The 23,976-nt window shown below is 42.7% G+C and overlaps 1 protein-coding gene across 1 annotated transcript in view; it reads left to right on the top strand.

Annotated features, from left to right (window-relative positions):
• The window catches only part of LOC124776878 (integrator complex subunit 4), a 109,547-nt gene that overhangs the window by 47,667 nt on the left and 37,904 nt on the right, over positions 1-23,976 (top strand). The window contains 1 exon segment of the mRNA XM_047252060.1: positions 23,363-23,502. Coding sequence (XP_047108016.1) covers positions 23,363-23,502 — 140 coding nt within the window.

Genomic DNA, 23,976 nt, shown 5'->3' with positions numbered 1-23,976 from the left:
AATAATGCATGTTCCTTGTATTTACCTGTCCTTTGTTTGAGAAGGAACATTCATCGATAAATATAATATTGGAGAAGAAGTTTGGGTTGGCAAGGATTTGCTGCTGTGCCCACTGACAGAACTGTACATGATTCTGGAAATCATTCCCATGCAATTCTTGATGTAGGTGTACATGGTAAGGATGGAACTGGTGACCTGTAAGAATACAGAGTACGTACACTGGTTTTAGGAATGCCAGTCTCGTGTTCAAGCTGTTGTGTGCTCACATGTGGATTCATAGCAACAGAAACAAGAACAGTAACTTTGTCAGCTTCGTCTGTGCGAGTGCTACGACGATTGCGTTGTCATGGGTTGAAACTTCCCGTTTCCTGAAGCCTCTCAACAAGACGAGAAAACATCTGTCAGGAAAGTGGGTTCTTGTCAGGATATCGCTCTCTGTACAGTTCCGCTGCCTGCATAGCATTTCGCCTACCTTCAACAACAACAATAAAAGAAACATAATGTTGATGCAGTTTGTAGGTAGGGCAGCCTGTACTGTATGACTACTCTACAAAACAATATTTAAAAGGACTAAACTACTGTATTTAATGTACCCGTACATAAGAAAACATTATTGCAATTACTGTTCTGCTAACTTACATTCCCCACAGATGAGCAGCATTTCTATCTTCTCTTTGTTGGTGTACATTCTACTCACAGAACTCTTCAGCTGACAATGGTTGACAGAATGATGGGTGTGCAGTCTACTACATTTTTCCCCTGTCAACATCAGCACATGGATGTGTTCCATTACCGCCAGTACCTGCACTAAGCGCTGGGAGCGTCAATGTCAGTGTTACGTTATGTAATTAATAATGTTGTGTTTCAGTGAATGGTACACTGTGGTACTTTTTTTAATAGGTCTTTAGGAGAGGAAATGAATTACTGAATAAAAAATACAGGGTGCCATTTTAAAAAGTCATACCGCTGTTCATATCTTTGTAAAAAAAACAAAGCTACTACGAAGGCAATCATGCTGATTGATGTCCCTCTGATGGCTAAAGAACATTTGCTTGAAACATTTTGTAATTTGCATCTGGACAAACAGTTATTTAGGGTGGTCAGGATAAATGGGACACTATGTATATTTGAAATGAATGTAAGATGTACATACATTTAGCATTTGAAAATTCAAAAGATGAGTTATTGGACCATATAGTTGGTTGTCTTGAGTTCCTTACATAAAATATTCTTTTGCTGTTGGAACAGCCAGTATTCATTTTTTCCTTAAAACTTTGCAGTATGAACCAGTACAATTGAAATGAGGTTCTTCATGTCTTTAATAAGTATCACTGAGTACTACATGAAATCTTATAAAATATATGACAGCTACAACTGGTCAATTGTAAATGCAGGGAAGATTAGGGCTTATGAGTGTATGTCTTAATTTTGCTACTGTGAACCAGCCACTGACACATACTCCTCAGTGAACCTAATATGGCCCAGAGCATGAAAACATAAATCATATCCTTTGTACTTATAGTGTGTAGATATTTCTCCTGCCTCCATCCAGCAGTAGCTCCACAGAACTAAGTAAATGGTATCTGATCCTCCAGAATATTCTCCATTTCTGGTAGGATAATTCAAAATTTGTCTATTCAGAAAGCAATCATTGTTGAATAATTATTGTTAATATTGTTGCTCTTGTTACTGTAACTGTAGTAGTGTAGTGTGGACATTGTAACTTGGCAGATGGCCACAAGCATAAATAAATGAGAACTTAGATGCCCATTAACAGGAAAGAAACTGTTTGGGAGAAAAAGCCTCACCTCCTTCTCACAATGATGGTACACTAAAGGCTGGTTCACACTTGACGAATAATTGAGTCAAGTATCAAGTGATTCAGTAGCTCTACTTGAAAGCAAAATAGCAAGTATGTAAATACACATTTGCTCTTGATTTAATTGGCAGTCAAGTGTTGCCTGTTGTCAAGTTTGCACTGCAACGCGATTCAGAGCGCGAGAGCTAACCAAGCCATACATCTTGCTGCAATTGTTGCACTTGAAGAGGTGAAAGTAAAAATTGAAACTGCAAGGAAGAGAAAGACAAAGTGAGTACCAAACTAGAAAGAGAGTTGCATGGAGCATCCATTGTGCTTCTGAAAGAACTCACAACTGAATACCCAAAAGAATGCTTTTCAGCACTGAGGATATCGGAAAGTTGCATCAATTTTCTATTATAAGAAGTGTGTAGTAAAATTCAGTGCACAGATACTCATCTAATAGAAGCCACACTTGTAGAAAGTAAACTGCAGTTAGTGTTGTTCCCATTTGCCACTGGATGTTGTTTAAGGACCCTGACACACCTCTTTCGATTAGGGAAGTCAACTATTTCTTTATTTCTTCAAGAAATTTGTGATGCTGTTTATGAAGTGTGGAAGGACTTCATCAGGGTGAGGACTGAAAAATTGTCTCATAAGGTTTTGTGTATTTATATTTTATTTATTTTAATATGATATGTTTTTAAGTAATTATTCAGGGTGTATACAAACCAGAAGATCTGTGAAAAACCTCCGAATTTTTTCATCTGGGAGAAAGCCAGAAAAATCCTGGGAATTTTTTAGGATTCCAGGAACTTTTCATTGTTTTAGTTTTCAGTTAAATTTTTGTAATTTTGACTGGTAAAAACCGATACTCTAACAAAGGATATTACTGTATCCCGCTACTACAGAGTAATACTGCGGCAGTAAAACATGAATGAGAGAAAAAAATGTAAAGAAAACTTAAGTTGCAAAGGAAACATGACACAGACAACAACAAAACACCGTGTTCATACAAGCGTCTGCCGACAGTGAAATGTGTCAAAGCCTATGGGAAAGCTATGCAATGCTTCATAACAACAAATTTCCTCCAATGAGTGTGACTTCACAACTGTTTACATAGATTTGTTCGAGCAGTTGTGAGCGAGCTCATGCGCAGTTGAGTTGCGTAGGCCCAGATCTAGGGGCCGGGTAGGAAGGGGGGGGGGGGGGGGACTGCGGTATCTGCCCCCGATGGCAGTTTCAGTGGGGGCGCCAAATCCATGCTTTTGAGGAAAAAACCTTATTTCACAAAGCGCCTAGCATCCATCGCACGTAGGTCTATCGATTATTCTTAAGATTTGGAAATGCATCGCTGTTGGTTTTTGAGCATTTTTGAATGCGTTTTAAGTTGATTTCTGAATGAATCATAAGTTGATTTTTGAATGTGTGCATGGCGTACATGATGTCCTTGCCAGGGGAATCCCGGTCGAATCTAGAAATAAAATTTCCTACAGACAAAAGGAGCGGGGCTACACGAGCTGAGCGGAATAAACCCGAATGGGTGAAGAGAGGATATAAAAATCAAACAGGTAAGAAAAATTATGTGTTACCATCTCGGTGTACCCAAGAAAATGAAATTTTGACAGAAAAGTTTTGGCCAGATCGCTACACTAGTAAGGGCCAGTTGTACAGTCCTCGGGCTAGCAGCCGTTTAAGTTCTATTCTGGGAGTAGTGCGGAAAACGCGTTGTATGAACAAGTAATAACATCTAATCGGAGAATAAATGCGGGATAACTAAACCGGTGATTCTGGCAGGGTTAGTGAAGCTAACAAGAGAATAAGTTTTGACACTGGCAGGATTAGTTACAGAATTAGTGGTGACAAGATTATTTGTTGGAACGAGGAAGATGAAGTAACAGGGACATCAGACAAATTATGGAAGAATATGAAGATTCCAAATTTATTCAAAAATTTCATGCTACTACTTTCTGATCTAATGCTTGAGAAGCTTGAGCGTATGAGTGAAATGTGAAACTATTTCCTAACATAAAGATTTAGCTTTTAGTAGGCCTAATAGGCGTTTGATATTGGTACTTTGTGAATTATATCCTGTCGTGCTATAAAAATGACCATTTGTGCCAAAAAAGTTTCATTTATTTGTTGAGGGCTACAATTGTAGCAATATTAGACAGGCCTATTTCCTTTCATCTAGCTGATGGGCAAAATAGACATAATCAGATGAAGAAATCACACCAGTCTTCATTACTATTTGTATTAACAGCTTTTTCAGTATTAGATAACGACATTTCGATTTTTCATGTAGTAAAACGTTCGACAAACTTTGATGATGAGGTAACAGATTCTTTCACAGAAATAAAGCACACCATGTAAAGCTATAGCCAGATCAGAGAAAAAAGTGCTAGGACCTAAGGATTGAAGAAAAGTGTCTTGCTTGTCACTTGTATTCACTGGTTTTATGTATCCTATATTTAATTTTATATCGCACAAAACAGCAAGTTACTAGCTAACAGGCAATAAAGAGTACAAATTTTCTGAAGAGTTCATGTTCTCCCACTTACAGATAATCCCATCCAGTACTAATTGTCAGTTAAAAAAAAAAAAAAGAGAGAGAGAGAGGCAGGACATAGAACTGGCGGACTGGGAACAGGAGGGGCACCACAGGATGCTTTAATTTCCACTGTCCTGAATATAGTTTGATAGCATCAGTTACAGAATATACACGTTTGAATTCCACAGAGCGAAATACAGTGAAGTGCAATTGAAGAATGCTGTGTGAAGAGGCGAGGCACTGCACTTTGGCACACTTAAGACCAAATAAGATGTCGTACATTTACTCAAACATACATGTTGTACGTATCACACTCTTCAGAAAGATGTGCGCTACGAAATGAACATATTTTTGAAAAGTCGATTTTTTAAAATTCATGGTGTCCTATCTCAAATGCTCGAGGAAAGGGAGAGGGGCACCCCTATCTAGTATTGCCAGGTTCGAAAATATCATAGATCCAATGTGGATGCGCAGAGCAGTCTGAGTTTGAGTGGGGAGGGCGGTAGTCTCCATGTGACCTGTGTTTACATTTAGTGGTTTTGCTGTTTCCTCTTCGTTTGCAGCTCTCATGTCAAATGAAAACAAATACGAATTTCTGTGGCCTGGAGCCATCGAGTGAATTAAAATACGTTCACATAATTATGGAAGGCTAAAATATGTTATTAGTTTCAGATCTTATTTTATTTCTATCTTTCTGACAGTCAAGCATTAATCGCCTTGAAGAGCAACGTTGTTAATTTTGTCAGTTTGTTAAAGAAATTTGGCTTTCAGTAATTTTTTCTGCCAAGACAGTCAATTTATTTGAAACAATGTGTTTAATTCCACACCATTGGCTTGTGTCAAATGTTCATTGCATTTGAAGTGCACGTTTTCATCTTCTAGCAAATAATGGCATTATGCCATAATAAAGAACCAAGCATGAGCTAATACAGTACTGGTACTCCAAGAAAATTTACATCCTGAAACCACACTGAAAAGCTTAATATCAGATCGAGGCCTACTTCATAGGGAATCTGGACATGCAAATGTGCACTTTTAAGCCAAATTATGCATTTTAGTATGGTTCACGAAATTCCAATGCTCTGGGAGCATCCTCCGATGTCTTGTTTCTTTTATGACATAATGTAAGTTCTTTTAATGTTTTACACGTGTAAACATATGGGCTTCCTACGTTGTCGTAGCTGTCGAAGCACGGTGACACGTGTTATCTGGCGCTCTGTGGCAACTGCTAAAAAGGAACCTAACAGGTCACAGGAAAATATTGCGAATGGGGTTTGAAAAGCGTTAGTTTCAGAGTATATTTCCTTTTATGCAAGATGAACTATGTGCGAGAATGTATGATGAATTTCTTATATCACAGACCGTTTGACTCTCATTTAAAACTCAGCGTTTTGAGGACGAGCCATTTGGAAGAACTTTGAGCCCAAAAGATCTGACATTTATGTCATTGTTAAAAATTTTTGTGGCACATTGTGTGATGTATCTTAAATTGTAACATGCACAAAAAAAAAATAAATCTTACCACCTCTTGCAGCTTATTAATCTATAGGATGTGGAGAGCGGGTGTGGTAATTACGAGGATAAATAATCACACGCACTCCTGTCCCATATTATGAGTACTTTTATTCTCGAAGCGTGTGGCATAGAGTGCTGCTGCAGAGAACTGATCTTGCTGTGGTAGGGCAGCGATATTTTTGGGAGGTAGAGCCAGTGGTTTATGTCCCCACAAATCTTCGAGACCAATATTATATGTTAAAGCTTTGCTTTTCTTGTTGTAACACTGTATATTAATTTCAACCATTAACTTTTCCTATTTGTTTGTTTGCGCTACTCTTAACAATGTTGTTGCTATTGGCTGACTACATCACGTGTCCTGTACCCTGAATATCCAGTCATTGGCTGGCTGGGTCACATGACATAAGCTGTGACTGGCTTACAAAAGTGCATTGCAATCTCAGTTTCAGTGCTTCAGAAAGTAACATGCGGTGTTTGGTGGAATTTGCACTTACACTTTCGTAATACGGAAATATGCAGCGTACTTGTTGCTGCAAATCAAAGATCTTTCCAAAACGTGTTTTTTTCCCCCGAGTTTCGCTATCTAAAGTGCCGGGAAATTCTACGCCAGTGTATAAAACCATAACCATTCAAAGGATTTACAGTTCCTAAGGAAAGTGCACTGTCACTTAACACGGAAAGAGTGTATTTTCACATGGGACAAAGTGTATTTTCAACTGGAAAAATTTCAGGGATTTTTTCTTTTCCTTGTCCGCATATACACCTTGTTATTGTAAGATAAAACAAAATATATTTTAAAACAAGACTTCATTACACAACATGAAATGAAATCAAAATTATCAGCTGTCATTCATGAAGTGAAAACGTCTGGTGGAGAATGTGTCCAGTTCATTTACGAATGAGAAGAATGTGTTCATGTTTCATTACATTTTGACCCCCTCTGTTCTGAGTTTTAAGTATTCTGATAACATGTGATGCTTCTCCATGCAGAGAGGGGTGTGTCTCTCCCATGCTCAATGCACTTCCAGTGGAGTTCTTGCTTCCTTGACTTGGAGTGTAAGGTGAAGGCAAACCTATTGAAGTGTATGAAGCTTTTACTAATCTGGTTAATCTCCTTCTCCTGAAACCCCAGTATTCCCATCATCCTTTCTAGCTCTGTGATTGCAGCTACATTGGCTGCTTTATTTTTGTACAGTCGACGTTTCATGTTACGCAAGTACTCCTTTTCTAAGTAAAGAGCTTTGTTGCTGATCCACAAAAAACAGATGACTGAAAAGAGAGTGGAACGAAAACAGACAGTAATGCACAGCACTAAACAAACAGTGTTCATTTGTGAGAAACTGACTTAACCATTGTATTGTTGCTCCAGTGAGCTTTGTTGCTTATCCACAAAAAACAGATGACTGTGAATATGAAGTGGAATGAAAACAGATAATAATTCGCTGTACTAAACAGATGCTGTTCACTTGTGTCCACTGGCATGTGAGCTGTGGTGGGAAAAGTTACTTGACCAAACGCCATTCAACTTGCTGGATTTAGCTCACTAAATCATTTTGGTGACTGACTTTACTAAACAATGCCATTCTGACTCTAAGTTTAGTGTAGCACTCATCACGTGACTAAATTTCTGGTCTGGTGTGTATCAGGCTTAAGACTGTGTACTGTGTGTGCTTCTGCGAAAGCGAAACTGACATATAGTCTGATATTGTGAGAATTTTATTGAAACCCCTTGATAGATCAGAATTAGTCTCTTCACTCATTCCAAATAAGAAAAGAAAACATTGACCAGTTCTACGAGAACAACTTATCCACACACTGGGCCTTAGGGTGCAGCATCTCAATGCTACCAGATGGCTTCACCACTTCATGACCACTAAATCACAAGTACCTCTGGCTGACACCATTCATACCAATTGTTAGCACACCATCAAGATGCCAGGATCAAACTGCCTGTCATCAGTTTAGAGGCATAGCTCATAAGCTTGAACTCCACCGAACAACAGGGACCCATCTCTTTCTATCATACAGCAGCAGCAGTACACAAAACGAAGCAAGAGGAGTATACAAATCATTTGTTAATTGCTACACTGCAATTATTTGCTGAGGTTGGCAGTGTTATAAATGTGGTAATTCATGCTCAGTCTTTACCAGTACCTAAGGGAACTATAGTTTAAAACACTCCTCATCCCCTACCCCCACCCCCCCAAAAAACTGCTATGTCAGAGTTTCTGCTTAATAGTAGTAGTTATGGTTTTTTAATTGTTTAATTATATGCGTACAGTAACTTTCAAAAAATCAACTGGTTGTTGTAGTGGGAATTTATGGAGAATACCCACCAAATGCATAGACAGCAAATAAAATTATGTCTGGGACAAATATGATCACACTTATCTGACATTATCAAAACCTGTTATGAAGTCTTGATGCTTTGCCTTCAGAAAAGGAAATCAAAGCACAAACTATTAAGAAGTAAACCAGGTGTTCTGGCTGCTGCTGAAATATATATCTGTCACAGTTCTCTTGAGAGGACTTGGCTTAAATCAATCTAGAATGCCTTTTACACTTCTCTGTTCTAAATAACATACATTTCAGTTCATTAAAAGTTCCTTGGCAATGATTTTATATCTTCATTTCTGTGGCCATAATGTCCGTAGTTGCTTTATAATTCATGAGGGTATTTTTGATGCGTCGTTGCAACTACAAAAATGCACGATTTTTTCACCAGACACGTTTTGCTTTATTGAGGTAAAGCATCATCAGTGGCCTGTAATTAAGTTTATTTACATTTTGATTTGCTATTTAGATCAAAAAATAGTTCGTTAAGAATAGGATGGTTTGGACTTACGGTGATTTTTCGACTGCTTTCTCGCTTACATCGGGAAATGCCGTCTGTTAGCACATCATTGTTTTTCTATGCTAGACACTGATAATTTTCGTCTACTTTTTAGATGTTCTGCAGCACTATGCATTTCTTACAACACACCTTCATTGACACCACTGTATTCTGTTTCTTTTCATACTTAAAGTTTGTGTTGATGTTTGTGTTTGGCCTACAAATATTCTTTTTTAAATTAGATTATTGTATGTGTGTAATTCCATTTACGTATGTTTCTGTGTATTTATATACTGTGTAAGAGTAGAGAAGGAATAGTGATGGACATTGATTGATTGTGGGGGTGAAACCATGATGAGTGGACGTAAGTATACAGCAGTGTGATGGAGTGTAGGTTACAGGAGAAGGTGAGGAGCAAGAGGTGAAATGAAACAGTGTGTGTGGGGGGGGGGGGGGACGATTGTGGGAGGGGGTGAAGGATGGAAAAGGCTCTTTTCTTTTTCATGTGATTTCAATCAATTATTCTATATAGAGTCTGGTTTCCAATATTTATCTGGTCATTGAGCAACTGTTTATTTTGTGTTAATGCTTTTTGTATGTGGAAATTTTCTTGGAAAGGAAGGAGGTGTCTGTCTTTACTGATTTTTATAATATTCATATCGTTTTCAATATTGCTTGGTCTATGGTGTTCTTTACACAAGACCCATAACAGCAAACACATTCATATACACAATTTCTATCCTAGGGTGTTCAGTCTTATGGATATAATACTAGATGAAAACGAAAAACAGCTCTTAGAAAAAGGTCTAAAACACAGTGTTGTCTCACCAGTAAATGAACAACAGATACAAGATCTCATTATAAAGTCTGAGTATATTCTCACTGTAGAAGAAAAAAATGAAAACAGTAGTGTAAACACAGGGCTAACTAGGGAGATAATAAAAGAAGAAATTAAAAACATAGCAACGCATATTAAAAAAAAAAGAAAACAATAAGTTCAAAAATAATTGTGATGAAACACAGATTAAAAAGCTAAAGAAAAAACTGCAAACAGAAAATGTCATAACAACAAAATCTGATAAAGGTAATAGTGTTGTCCTCATGAAAACAAAAGAATACATAGGAAAAAAAACAAAAAAAAACAGAAGAATTCATCAGCAAAAACAACATAAAAAGGTTAAAATCAAACCCAACTAACACCCCCAGGGGGTCCACAACTCTTTTGTGGATACGTGCGTAGCGAGCATGGGACCCCGAGCTAATGTGGCCCTCCTTCCTTTCCGGGCTGCATACCCTCCCTTTCCGCATCCTTCCCCGTCCCCCATCTTCGCCTCCCCCCTCACCCCTGGCTCTTTCCTTCCCTTTCTCCCCCTCTGGGAGTATGGTTTGTGCCTACGTCCGGAGACGGACGCTCGAAACTGTTACAAATTCCTTCCTTTCTACACTTGCAAGTCTTCATCCTTCCTCTGTCCTTCTCTTTTCCTTCCCTCTTCTCTTTGCCCTTTTCTCCGCTGTGGCGTTTGAGACCCGTCTTCTTTCCTTTCCCTTTCTCTTTTTTCCTCTTTGTGCGTGTCTGAAGGCCGACCCACGCACTTCCATGCGTAGCCGGTGACGGGGTAACGCGTAATTCCCCGCCCCTGGTAGACAGGTAGGACACATACGTACCCCCTGGTAACGGCCAGGCCCAGGGAGGGGTGATTTCCCGAGCTGATACCTTCCGAAAGTGCCGATTGGTCCCTCCGTCCGTTTGTCGGGAGGTGTGACCTGAGGTGTGAACAATCACCTAAGGCGAGAGTGCCCTCAGAGAGGGCCCCCACAAGGGAGGAGCGCGCCATCGGAGACGCCGGTAATCATGGGGGATTCTTCCTCAATGGTTTCCTCACCTTCCACTATGTCTGCTCACAATCGTAAGTTCACTGAGTCTCAGCCACAGACAGTTCTTCCATCGTTGCCACAGTTCCTTGTTGTTTCTCGGTCTGACGAAGGTCACGACTTCTCCACGGTCAACCCTTTCATTATTCAGAAAGGTGTCGACGCAATTGCAGGTCCTGTAAAGTCTTGTTCCAGATTACGGAATGGCACCCTGTTGTTAGAAACAGTCAGTGCCCTCCAGGCACAAAAATTGCTGCGTACCTCACTACTACACACCTTCCCTGTCCAGGTGGAACTGCACCGTACTTTAAATTCCTCGCGTGGAGTCGTATATACACGCTTCCTCGATGAATTGCCTGACGAAGAAATTCAGCACTACCTGTCTGAGCAGGGCGTAACGGCTGTTCATAGGGTTATGAAAAGGGTTGACACGAACATCATTCTAACCCGCACTGTCTTCTTGACATTTGACAAAGTTCAACTCCCATCGAAAATCAAAGCAGGCTATGAGATAATTTCCGTTCGCCCTTACGTCCCAAACCCTACGCGTTGCTATCGGTGTCAGCGGTTCAATCACACCAGCCAGTCCTGTTCCAATCCGACCAAATGTGTTACGTGTGGCAAGGATGCCCATGAGGGTGCTTGTCCACCTCCATCCCCTCGCTGCATCAACTGTATGGTTGACCACACTGCTTCCTCTCGAGATTGTCCCGTTTTTAAGGACGAAAAGCTCATCCAGGAAATTAGAGTAAAGGAAAAGGTGTCGACCTTTGCTGCTCGAAGATTATTCGCCAGTCGACGGCCCACCGTGCCTCAGAAAGGAAAATACAGCATTGTCCTTGCTTCTCCTCGGCCAACAAAGGAGGCGGCCACGCAGACTTGCGACCTCACCTTTAGTGCCACAGTCGTCAGATCGGCCAGCGCAAAGATCGCCCGTTCAACCTCACCACTTTCGCCTGCCCACTCTCTGGCTCACCCTTCGTCGAGTTCTGCTAAATCTCGAGCCCAAAAGTCAGACACCAAGACTTCGAAAAAAGAGCATACTTGTGAAGAGTTTTTACGTACCGCAACTTCCCAACCATCGGTTCCTCCTTCCTCTAAACATCATACTTCCAAGAAGGCTACAAAGAAACCCAGTTCCTCTCCTTCTCCGCCAAGGCGTGTCCCATCTACAGCACCACCTGGCGGAAATCGCCCTCAGCCGTCTTCTGTGTCACCGAGGCGCACTGCTGGCGGCCGATCAACTGGCCGATCGCTGGTGGCAGGACCTGCTCCTGACCAACCTATGGATCAGGATCTTCTGCCTTCGGCTGAATGCCATTCCATGCTGTCGGTCGCAAGCTCTGAGCAGTCGTTGAGTTGACAGCGACCTTGGTCACATTCCTCCATTTTCTGTTCACCCTATGTCCATTATCCACTGGAATATCCGCGGTATTCGAGCCAATCGGGAAGAATTGTCGATCCTCTTACGATCCTACTCACCAGTCATCTTCTGTCTTCAGGAAACAAAGCTGCGTCCCCATGACCGCTTTGTTCTCCCTCATTTTCAGTCCGTCCGATATGATTTCCCCTCTGTTGAAGGCACTCCAGCACATGGAGGACTCATGATTCTTCTCCATGAAACTCTCCATTATCACCCAATCCATTTAAACACTTCCTTCCAAGCTGTCGCCGTCTGTCTTTCCCTTTCCGGATACACGTTCTCTCTTTGTACTGTATACATTCCATCGTCCACACCAATGGCACGAGCTGATCTCCTTCATCTTCTTGGTCAGCTTCCACCCCCATATTTGCTGCTTGGGGACTTCAATGCCCACCACCCGCTTTGGGGATCTCCACATCCTTGTCCACGTGGCTCACTATTGCTAGACGTCTTCCACCAAGCAGATCTAGTTTGCCTCAACACTGGGGTCCCTACATTTTTGTCTGCCTCCACAACAAGTTTTTCTCATTTGGACCTTGCGGTCGGTACTGTTCCGCTAGCTCGGCGCTTCGAATGGTTCGCCCTTGATGATACACACTCGAGTGACCACTTTCCGTGTGTCCTTAGACTGCAGCCTCAACTGCCCTACATGCGCCCGCGGCGCTGGAAGTTTGCCCAAGCCGATTGGACACTTTTTTCGTCTCTAGCGACATTCGATGACCGTCACTTTCCCAGCGTCGCCGATGAGGTCACACATATTACCGACGTTATTCTTACAGCTGCGGAACATTCAATAACACGCACTTCCGAATTGCCCCGGCGCCCCCCCAGTTCCTTGGTGGAACGAGACATGCCATGATGCTATACGTGAGCGGCGACGTGCTCTCCGCGTTTTCCGCCACCATCCTACTTTGGCCAACTGTATCCGCTATAAGCAGTTCCGAGCGCGATGCCGTCGTGTCATCCGCGATAGCAAGAAGGCAAGCTGGAAATTCTTTATTAGCTCATTTAACACCTTCACTCCCTCCTCGGAAGTTTGGAGTTGGCTTCGACGGTTCTCAGGCGCGCCTAGTTTCTCCCCGGTCTCTGGGCTCACTGTCGCGCATGCCACATTAGTGGACCCCGTCGCAATTTCTAACTCGTTGGGTCAGCACTTTGCTGAGATTTCGAGCTCTTCAAATTACCCGCCAGCGTTTCTCCCGAAGAAACGTGCAGCGGAAGTGCGACCTCTTGCTTTCTCCTCTCAAAATCGCGAAAGCTACAATACTGTTTTCTCCTTGCGGGAACTCCAGCATGCACTCTCTTCTTCTCGCTCCTCTGCCCCAGGACCGGATGGTATCCACGTCCAAATGTTGCTGCATTTATCAACCCATAGTCTGCGTTACCTCCTTCGCCTTTGTAATCGAATTTGGACCAACAGTACGTTTCCCAGACAATGGCGGGAAGCTATCGTCATTCCTGTTCCGAAACCTGGAAAGGACAAACACCTCCCCTCTAGCTATCGCCCCATTTCTCTCACGAGTAGTGTCTGTAAGGTTTTGGAGCATATGGTGAATTACCGTTTAGCGTGGTGGCTGGAATCCCGCAGTCTTTTAACACCTGCCCAATGCGGTTTCCGAAAGCATCGTTCTGCAGTTGACCATCTTGTTGCTCTCTCCACTTATATCATGAACAATTTTCTCCGGAGACGCCGAACAGTAGCAATATTTTTTGATCTGGAGAGAGCATAGGATACCTGTTGGAGGACAGGCATCCTCCGCACACTGTTCTCTTGGGGCTTTCGAGGTCGGCTGCCCCTTTTTCTTCGTGAATTTATGGCAGAGCGCACATTTAGGGTGCGGGTGAACACTACTCTCTCCCGTACTTTCTCCCAAGAAAACAGGGTACCTCAGGGCTCCGTGCTGAGTGTTGTACTGTTTGCCATTGCCATCAATCCAATTATGGATTGTCTCCTTCCTGATGTCTCGGGCTCCCTCTTTGTGGACGATTTTGGGATCTACTACAGCTCTCAACGGACCAGCCTTCTTGAACGACGTCTTCAAGGATGTCTCGATCGCCTCCACACTTGGAGCATCGAAACCGGCTTCCGTTTTTCTCCCAGTAAGACCGTTTGTGTTAATTTTCGGTGATGTAAGTAGTTTCTTCCGCCCTCCTTACATCTAGGTCCTGTCAACCTTCCGTTTTCAAAAGTCGCTAAATTCTTGGGTCTTATGTTTGACAGAAAACTGTGCTGGTCCTCCCATGTTTCCTATCTTTCGGCTCGCTGTCTGCGATCCCTCAACACCCTCCGTGTCCTGAATGGTACCTCCTGGGGAGCGGACTGAGTGGTCCTTCTCCGCCTCTATCACGCCTTAGTGTGCTGGAAATTGGACTATGGAAGCATAGTCTACTCCTCTGCTCGGCCGTCTATTCTTCGGCGTCTCGACTCTATCCACCACCGTGGATTACGTTTAGTGTCTGGAAAGCCTTTATGCTGAGACTGCTGAACCTCCGCTGTCCAATCGGCGAGCAGTCCTTCTGAGTCGTTATGCTAGCCATCTGTCTTCCATGCCTGCTAATCCAGCCCATGACATTTTTTTCGACGTCTCCTTTGATGTAGGGTATGCAGGCCGCCCCTCCTCCCTACTACCACCGGGAGTCCGCTTCCGTCAACTGCTCCATTCTCTTTCCTTCCGCTTTCCTAAAACCTTCTTGACAACTTGGGGTACAGCACCGCCTTGGCTCCGTCCCCGGATCTGCCTGCTCCGTGACCTTTGTCGATTTCCCAAGGATGGTACCCCTTCACTTGTTTATCGTCGGGCATTTGCTGCTCTATGTGCACAAATGACGGACGCCACATTTATTTACATCGACGGCTCGAAAACATCGTTAGGAGTAGGGAGTGCCTATTTTGTTGGCGACACCCCAAATCCCTTTCGGCTTCCCGACCAGTGTTCGGTTTATACTGCGGAGCTTTACGTTGTTCTCCAGGCTGTCCACTACATCCGCCGCCATCAGCGGATACAGTACGTTATCTGCTCAGATTCTCTCAGCTCTCTCCTCAGTCTCCAAGCTGTTTATCCTGTGCACCCTCTGGTCCACCGGATTCAGGACTGTCTGTGCTTGCTCCACCTGGGGGGCGTCTCGGTGGCGTTCCTCGGGCTCCCGGGACACGTTGGTATATGTGGAAATGAGGCGGCCGATATTGCAGCCAAGGCTGCAGTCTCTCTTCCTCGGCCAGCTATTCAATCGATTCCCTTCGCCGATCTACGGAGCGTTCTATGTCAACGTGTTGTTCATTTATGGCACACGCATTGGTTGACACTTACCCATAATAAATTGCGGGACATGAAAGCTCTTCCTTGTGCTTGGACCTCTTCCTCCTGAACGCGTCGTCGGGAGGAGGTAATTTTAACTAGACTCTGGATAGGGCACTGTCTTTTTAGCCATCGACATCTTTTAAGCGGCGATCCTCCCCCACTCTGTCCCCACTGCTCTCAGCTGTGGACGGTAAGACACCTTTTAATTGAGTGCCCCTATTTTAATCCGTTACGCTCCCGTCTACAGCTATTGCCTGATATATCGTCGATTTTAGCAGATGACATGCGCTCAGCCGACCGCATTCTCAAGTTTATTAGTGCCAGTGAAATGACGTCAGTCATTTGAAGCTTTTTTTGGGGACAACCAACCCGTTTCTGTAGTGGATTTTTAAGCCTTTCTTCTGCTTTTAGTTTCTCCAATTTTATGACTTTCGTTCCCATTGCTGGTTTTCAATTTCGGTTTTTTACTGTTTCCTAAGTCACGGACCGGGCGCTAATGACCATAGTAGTTTCGCGCTAAAAAAAAAACCACCAACTAACAGATGTCAGACACATGTTAAAAACACACTCAAAAACATAGAGTACACATTTACAGAGAGAAACAGAGACTCATAAAAAAAAAAAACCAACTCAAGCCCCCAACATGAGATGCCAACCAAAGGTCCATAAAGAAAATTATACAGTCCATCCAATAGTAAATTTCAGAGCAGCTCCTACATACCTGCTAGCAAAACAAATGCAGTCACAGTTCACCCAGTATTATAAACTAGAAAATGATAGAACAATCAGAAATACCTCTCAACTGGTATAACATGTAATAGACATTAAAATCTGTGACACAGCAACATTGCTCTCCTTCGATGCAGAAAGTGTGTACATTTTTATCCCTGTTAATGAAACCATAAAAATAATTGAATAAAATCTGAAAACACGCAACCAGCTATCTCATGAACACACAGATGAAGCCATAAAATTATTACAGTTGATAACACAACAAAATTGTTTTGAGTTCAATCAAGAATACTACATACAAGAAGGTTTACCTATGGGTTCTCTTATCTTGGGAACATTGGCCAACATTTTCATGAATCACATAGAAAAACTAATATTTGAAGACATAATAACAAAGGAAAGCTACATCATCTACTGGTACAGATACATGGATGACATAATTTGCATGATAGATGAACCTAAAAACAGAAAACAGCAGCTACACAAAGGCATAAATATCATACACAAAACCGTAAAGTTCACAATAAAAGAAGAACATGAAAACACTCTGAACTTATTAGACATAACCATAAGAAAAGACAATAATAAACACACATTCGACATATACAGAAAACTCACAACAAGTGACATTACCTCAAATGAAACTTCAAACCACTCACAGAACCACAAATAAGCAGCAGTCAGATACATGTTAAACAGGCTGAACAGGATCCCCCAAAACACTTCTAATTACCAAAATGAGTTAGCCATTATAAAACAAATAGCATTAAAAATGGACACAAAGAAACAATGGTAGACAAACTAAACAAAAAAATAAAGGGACAAATAAGGAAGAATACTAACCAAACCACACTAACTCGTACAACTTGCACTACAACAAAAAAAATGGCATACAGTGACCTACCACAACAAATTCACTCATAAAATAGGAAACGTATTCAAAAAAACAAGGCATAAACATAGCTTACAAAACAAACAGTTCCATACAAAAGCACATCCCAAAACTAAAACCAAAACTAAACAGATACCAACAATGTGGTATCCATCAGCTCAGTTGCAGAGATTGTGAGAAGATATACATTGGAATAATGGGCAGGACATTTGACACAAAGATATTGTTGTGACTCGCTGATCTTTCAAAGTGCCGCCGCGCAGTTACGTGCGTCCTCCACATGCGGTGCTGTCTGCCAGCCATGCAGCAGCAGCGCCACCTAAGCGGCCAGCCAGCCAGCGGCCGCTAGACTTGGACTCAGTTATGATTTGACTGTTAAAGTGTACACACATCTTACTCTGTTACTTGATCTGTGACTTTCATGCATTGCGTCTTCCTTGAAATATATTTGTTCAACTTGAAATTATTACAATTGGCGACGAGGATGGGATTTTTCTTTTCCATCATTGACCCACATGTTTCTGTGGCTACTTGAGAGCAACTATTGCAAGGTCTCATAGAACAGCAAACACTTCTCACAAATGCGATTCGTGATTTCATCGTGGCATCAAATGCAGGGTGTCTCTCGTCATCGTCTCTACCTACTTTTCCTCCTCACAACGAGACGGCGGAAGACTTCTTGGCATTTCATGTCGCGGACGAACAAACATTTAAGTCTCTGTTCCTTTCATGGATTTCACCTCAAATGTATCTGTTGTTGTCGCAATTGGCTCCTTTGAAAGATCCTGCGTCTTTGTCCTTTGCTGAAATGTGCTCACTTCTGTCCATCTATTTTCAAAAGCAAACGCATGTGGTCACCTCTTGTGTTGCCTTTTATCATTGTCAAAAACAACTGAATCAATCCTATCGCACTTGGGCTGCTGAACTTCACGGCCTCAGTAGAAAGTGTCAATTTGTTACTGAAGTTCACAAAGAATCCTACGCCGATTCCATGGTACGGGATGCTATTATCCGATCGGCGCCTGACAGAGAAGTTAGGCAACGTGCCCTTCAGTTGGCAAATCTGACTCTAGATGAAGTCCTATCCATCGCTCAGTCTTTTGAAATTTCTCGCGCCGCTGGAGTGCAAATAGAGGCATGGGGTGACGTTGGGGAAATACAACCTATGTGCAATGTTGACAAAACGTGTGGCGTGTCCCCGCCGGCTGACGTGGCCACAGTACTCTCCCAAGTGCAGCCTCGGCCTAACCAGAAACAAACCTCTAAGAAACTGCAGCAAAACCCCCGGCAACTTCCTTCATGTCCGCGGTGTTTTACGATTCATTCACGAGACGATTGTCCACAACGTTGGGCCGTGTGTCACAAATGGAAAAAAAAGCGTCATGTGTCATCCGTTTGCAAATCCAACTGCATACATGATGTTCATGAACATGACGCTGATTCTGATTCTGTGTTGTCTGTCAATTGTACTTCTTCCCTTTCAGGGAAGTTATTCCTCACTGTCCAAATACTTGGTCGAGATGTTCGCATGCAGGTGGGTACTGGTTCTGCTGCCACTATCATCAATTCTCAGACGTATCTTCAGCTGGGTTCTCCAATCCTGTCACCTGTTACTAGGCAATTACGGACTTACAATAAACAGAAGATTTCTCTCTTGGGACAGTTTGATGCTGAGGTATCTTACAAATCTGTCGTTCGCACTGTTCCCATATTTGTGGTTGACCATAGTAATGCAGAGAATCTTTTTGGTTTCGATGCCTTTTGAGTTTTTGGGTTCTCCATAGATGACTGTCTGTCAATATCGTCTCTGATGAAATTCCTTATGCTCAATTACATTCCTTGTCGACGTCATTTTCATCCCGTTTTTCTCCTGGGTTAGGCCGTGCAAACGACTTTGAATCTCGTATCACGCTCAAACCCACTGCTCGGCCTAAGTTTTTTTGGGCTCGGCCCATTCCTGTGGCCCTTGGTGATCAGGTCAAATGGGAGCTGGATCGTCTCACTGCTTCAGGGGTCTTGATTCCTGTCACTTCCAGTGAGTGGTCCTCTCCTGTCGTCGTCGTTGCTAAACCAAATGGTGATATTCATCTCTGTAGCGATTTCAAAGCCACTGTAAATGCTCAATGCCTTATCGACACTTACCCTATGCCTCGACCTGAAGAATTGTTCACTAAACTTGCTGGAGGCCAGTATTTTTCTAAACTTGACCTGTCAGAAGCTTATCATCAACTTCCTCTCGACGCTGCTTCCCGGCCGTTTCTGGTTCTTGACGTGCCTTTCGGCCTCTATCAATACAAACTATTGCCATTCGGGGTTGCCAGCACTCCTGGTCTCTTTCAGCGATTCTTGGAACAATTATTGCTCACTGTCCCTGGGTGTATAAATTACCAGGACGACATTGTTGTCACTGGCTCCACCACTGACAAACATCTTCAAAATCTCCGCACACTTTTTCATGTCTTACAGACTGCCGGTCTTAAGTGTAATCTTCAGAAATCAAAATTTTTTCAGGCATCTATCACGTACTTGGGATTTCAACTCTCTGGGGATGGTATTCGTCCACTTCAGCAAACTGTTGCTGTGATCGATGCCCTTCCTCGCCCTACATCTGTTAAGGAACTGCATGCCTTCTTGGGGAAAATAGCATACTATCACAAGTTTTTACCGTCTGCTGCTTCGGTGGCTCAGCCGTTGCATCGCCTGTTGCATAAAAATGTGCCTTTTCATCGGTCTGTGTCATGCGATGCGGCTTTCCAGAAATTGAAGACCATGCTGAAACAGGCCCCGTGTCTGGCTACTTATCGACCTGGCCAACATCTTGTTCTTGCCACAGACGCCTCTCAATACAGGGTTGCTGCAGTCCTTGCGCACCGTTTTTCTGACGGTTCTGAACAACCCATTGCTTATGCCTCCAAAACGCTCACAGATGCCCAACAAAAGTAATCTCAAATTTAAAAAGAAGCTTTGGCCATTATTTATGCTCTTCATATGTTTGGTGTTTTTTTCCTATGGATCCAAGTTTCATCTTGTTATGGATCACAAACCACTTGTTTCCTTGTTTCATCCATCAACGTCACTTCCCGACAAGGCTGCACACTGCCTCCAGCGTTGGGCTCTTTACTTGTCTCGTTTCAATTATGAGGTTCATTTCTGGCCGACGGCTCAACATGCGAATGCTGATGCACTGTCTCGCCTTCCCATGGGTCCTGATCTGGCATTAGATAGGGACGAACTTTTGTGTTTCCACCTGTATGTTGCCGAGCAGCGGTTTGTGGACGGGTTCCACCGGGGACCGGCTGGTGGCTCCTACGGGTTCTGACCCTACCCTCTCCTGGGTTTTACGCTGTATTCAGAAGGGTTGGCCAGATCGTCCGTCCGCTTAGACTTCTGATCCATTGCGGAACTACTACACTTTGCGTTACCGCCTCACAGCTAGGGATGGTGTTATCCTCCTTTCCACCGAAAATGCTTCGCCGCGTGTTGCGTGCTTCGGTCTTGCGCCTCCTTCACCAAGGGCACTGGGGTGTCTCTCGCACAAAATCTCTGGCGCGCTGTCAAGTGTACTGGCCCAGCATCGACTCTGAAATCGCACACATGGTCGCTGCCTGCGGCCCTTGTGCGTCACAGGCTGCCGCCCCGAAGTCATCTTTGTCACTGTGGCCTTTGCCTGAGAAGCCCTGGGAGTGTATTCATGCTGGCTTCGCGGGACCTTTTTTGGGTACTTATTGGCTTCTCGTTATTGACGCCTACTCTAACTTTTCTTTCATTGTCCGTTGCATGTCGCCTACCACCGCGGCAACCACCAATGCTCTAGCTCGCATTTTCTCTTTGGAAGGCCTTCCGTCTACTCTTGTTACTGATAATGGTCCACAATTTGCCTCTTCCAATTTTGAGGATTTTTGTGCCCGTCATTGGGTCATGCATGTCACGGCCCCTCCGTTCCATCCATAGTCAAACGGTGAGGCTGAACGACTGGTCCGCACATTTAAGGCTCAGATGAGGAAACTCCTGACTTCTTCTGCTGATGATGTGCATCTCCAATTTCTGGCTTCTTACCGTTTCACCCCCATGGGCGACCACAGCCTGGCTGATCTCTTACATGGCCGACAGCCCCGCACGCTACTTCATCTTCTGCGGCCTTTCACCTCATGGCCATGAGTGCCTTCGCTTGGCCGGTTGACCACCGATGACCTTGTATGGGTATGGGGATATGGCAGGCGACCAAAATGGAGTCCTGGCTGCATCTTACGACACCTTGGCCAACGCCTGTATGAAATCCAGACGGACACGGGTATTGCAGCATGTCATTCGGACCAGCTTCGGCCTTGTGTGTCGGCAACGCCTGTTCTGGATGCCGCTACACCACCTTCGGCTCTACCTGACGCTCGGGATACTGGAATTTCTCATTACTCGCAACGCAGTCCTCTCACCATCGTATCGGTGCCAGCACAAGAACTGACGCCACCAGGAGACATGCCCAGGCAGGAATCAGATGACCATCACCTGTCGGAGCAACTCTACTCGCCTCCTTCTCCTACGGACGCGGACACATCGCCCATGTCTCCTGTTAAAACAACCAGACTTGCCGCAACAGCCGATTGGTGCACAGGGCCCCAGCAGATTCGACCCCCACGTCTCCTGTCATCTTGACCCGTTATCATCGGGGACACTTCTGTCCGTACGGGAAGCCTCCTCCTCAAGACTTTACGGCCAGTCAAAGAACACCTATGGACGTTAGTAATCTACAGGCCACCTCCATCAAGACCTGTGCAAAAAATTCAATGAGGAGAAAAGTGTTGTGACTCACCGATCTTTCAAAGTGCCGCCGCGCTGTTATGCACGTCCTCTACATGCAGCGCTGTCTGCCAGCCATGCAGCAGCAGTGCCACCTAAGCTGCCAGCCAGCCAGCGGCCGCTAGACTTGGACTCAGTTATGATTTGACTGTTAAAGTGTACACACGTCTTACTGTGTTTACTTGATCTGTGACTTTCATGTGTAGTGTCTTCCTTGAAATATATTTGTTCAACTTGAAGTTATTACAGATATAAAGAACACATCAGAGCATTCAAATATAGTACTTCAATAGAATTACACACATACAATAATCTAATTTAAAAAAGAATATTTGTAAGACAAAGACAAAGTAGTGGACATGTTATGTTGACAAGACTACAAAACACAAACAGCAACACATACTTGAAGTACGAAAACAAACAGAATACAGTGGTGTGCATAAAAGTGCATTGTGAGAAATGCGTAGTGCTGCAGAACATCTAAAAAGTAGAAGAAAATTATCGGTGTCTAACACAGAAAAACAATGATGTGCTAGCAGATGGCATACCCTGATGTAAACGAGAAAGCAGTCAAAAAATCATCATAAGTACAAACCAACCTATTCGTAACGAACTGTTTTTTGATCTAAAAAGCAAATCAAAATGTAAATAAACTTAATTACAGACCACTGATGATGCTTTATCTCAATAAAGTGAAACACGTCTGGTGAAAAAAATCACTGCTGGATCAAAAATACCCTCATGAATTTTGTATCTGTTTTGCAGTCCTATCAGTTGGGACAGGAAAGAATTGTTTTATTTTGTAGCCAATTTCACTGTTATTTTTGGCCAAATTTGGTATTATTTTTTTGTCAAATTCTGTGTTACTTTTTGACGAATCCAGTGTTTTTCTGTGCAAGATTCGGTGTTGCCCTCCATTTTTTTGCTAAATTTGGTGTTACTGTGTTTGCTAAGTTTTATGCAACTTTTTTGCTTATTTCTATCAATTTTATATATATATATTTTTTTGCCACTTTCGGTGTCTTTTGCCAGTTTCAGTGTTTTTTGCCAATTACAGATTTTTTAATGCCAGTTTTGTTGTTTTATTTTTCAACTGCATATTTTTCTCTTTTTTTGCCAAATTTGACATTATTTTTGCCAAATCTGGAGCTATTTTTTTGACAAATTAGATTTTATTATCTGCCAAATTTAGTGGTTTTTTTTTTTTCAAATTTGATGTTATTTCTTGCAAAATTTGTGTTATTTTTTGACAGTTATTTTTCGCCATATCACTACTATTTTTTGCCAAATTTGCTGCTGTTTTTGCCATATTCAGTGTTACTACTTTGCCAGAGTCTTAGTTATTTTTTGCCAAATACTGTTACCTTTTTTGCCAAATTAGGTGTTCCATTTGCCAAACATTGTAATATGATCCATCCTTTGACAAATAAATTGCTACAACTAATACTAAAATGCTATGTTTATTAACTGTATTTTATATGTCTAGTTCTATTTAGCCACATGACAGCATCTGTGTCTGTGAAGTATATACTTTTATATTGATCATTTTTGCCTTGCCTGCATATACTTAATCAGCAGATTTGTTCAAATGAAAATGATATGCTGCAGTATGCAAAATTTACAAAAAAAGTGTTGCTTTTATTTTGTTTGCAGCTAAGATTGCATGAGCGTGGTCTGAAATTAGATCCTTCTGTCTACTCAGAAGTGTGCTTGGCTCTCAAAGATGACTATGAAATTGTTCGACAAGTTGCCCTTCGTATTGTGTGGGTTCTGGGACAAACATATTCAGAAAAGTAAGTATGCAAAATCATGCAGCTGTTTATGTCAGTGCTGTTGTGACTAATGAGTAATTGGTAGAATACTAAAAACACCCTTTATTTCCTAAAAGTGTTCTTCAGCTATTTAGATTTGCCAAAAACAGTTTCATGCCCAAATGTCTGGAGATTCATTTTCACTGGAGCTTGTGTAACGGTGCATCATTGGGACTCAAATGAAAAAGTCAGTTCAACTGAACCTATTGATACCGGTTGTCAGCTTCGTCCTATGATGTAATGATGGTGAGGTGTGTGTCACCATACATGCACCAACAGTAAGAGAACAGAATGCGGACAATATTTTTTGCGTCTATATTACCCTTTGGAATTTAAGTTGTTGTGACAGACTGATTTGTAGCATAGTGCAAGGCCTAGGTTAGGTTGAAAGGTGACAATTTGGTTGTGAGTTGACTCTCTGATCTTAAAATACAACTTTATTAGAAACACTTTATA

Source organism: Schistocerca piceifrons, chromosome 2 (genome assembly GCF_021461385.2).
Source record: "Schistocerca piceifrons isolate TAMUIC-IGC-003096 chromosome 2, iqSchPice1.1, whole genome shotgun sequence".
Lineage (NCBI taxonomy): Eukaryota > Metazoa > Arthropoda > Insecta > Orthoptera > Acrididae > Schistocerca > Schistocerca piceifrons.
Note: the sequence above shows the minus strand (reverse complement) of the source record. Positions and strands in the feature narration are given on the sequence as shown.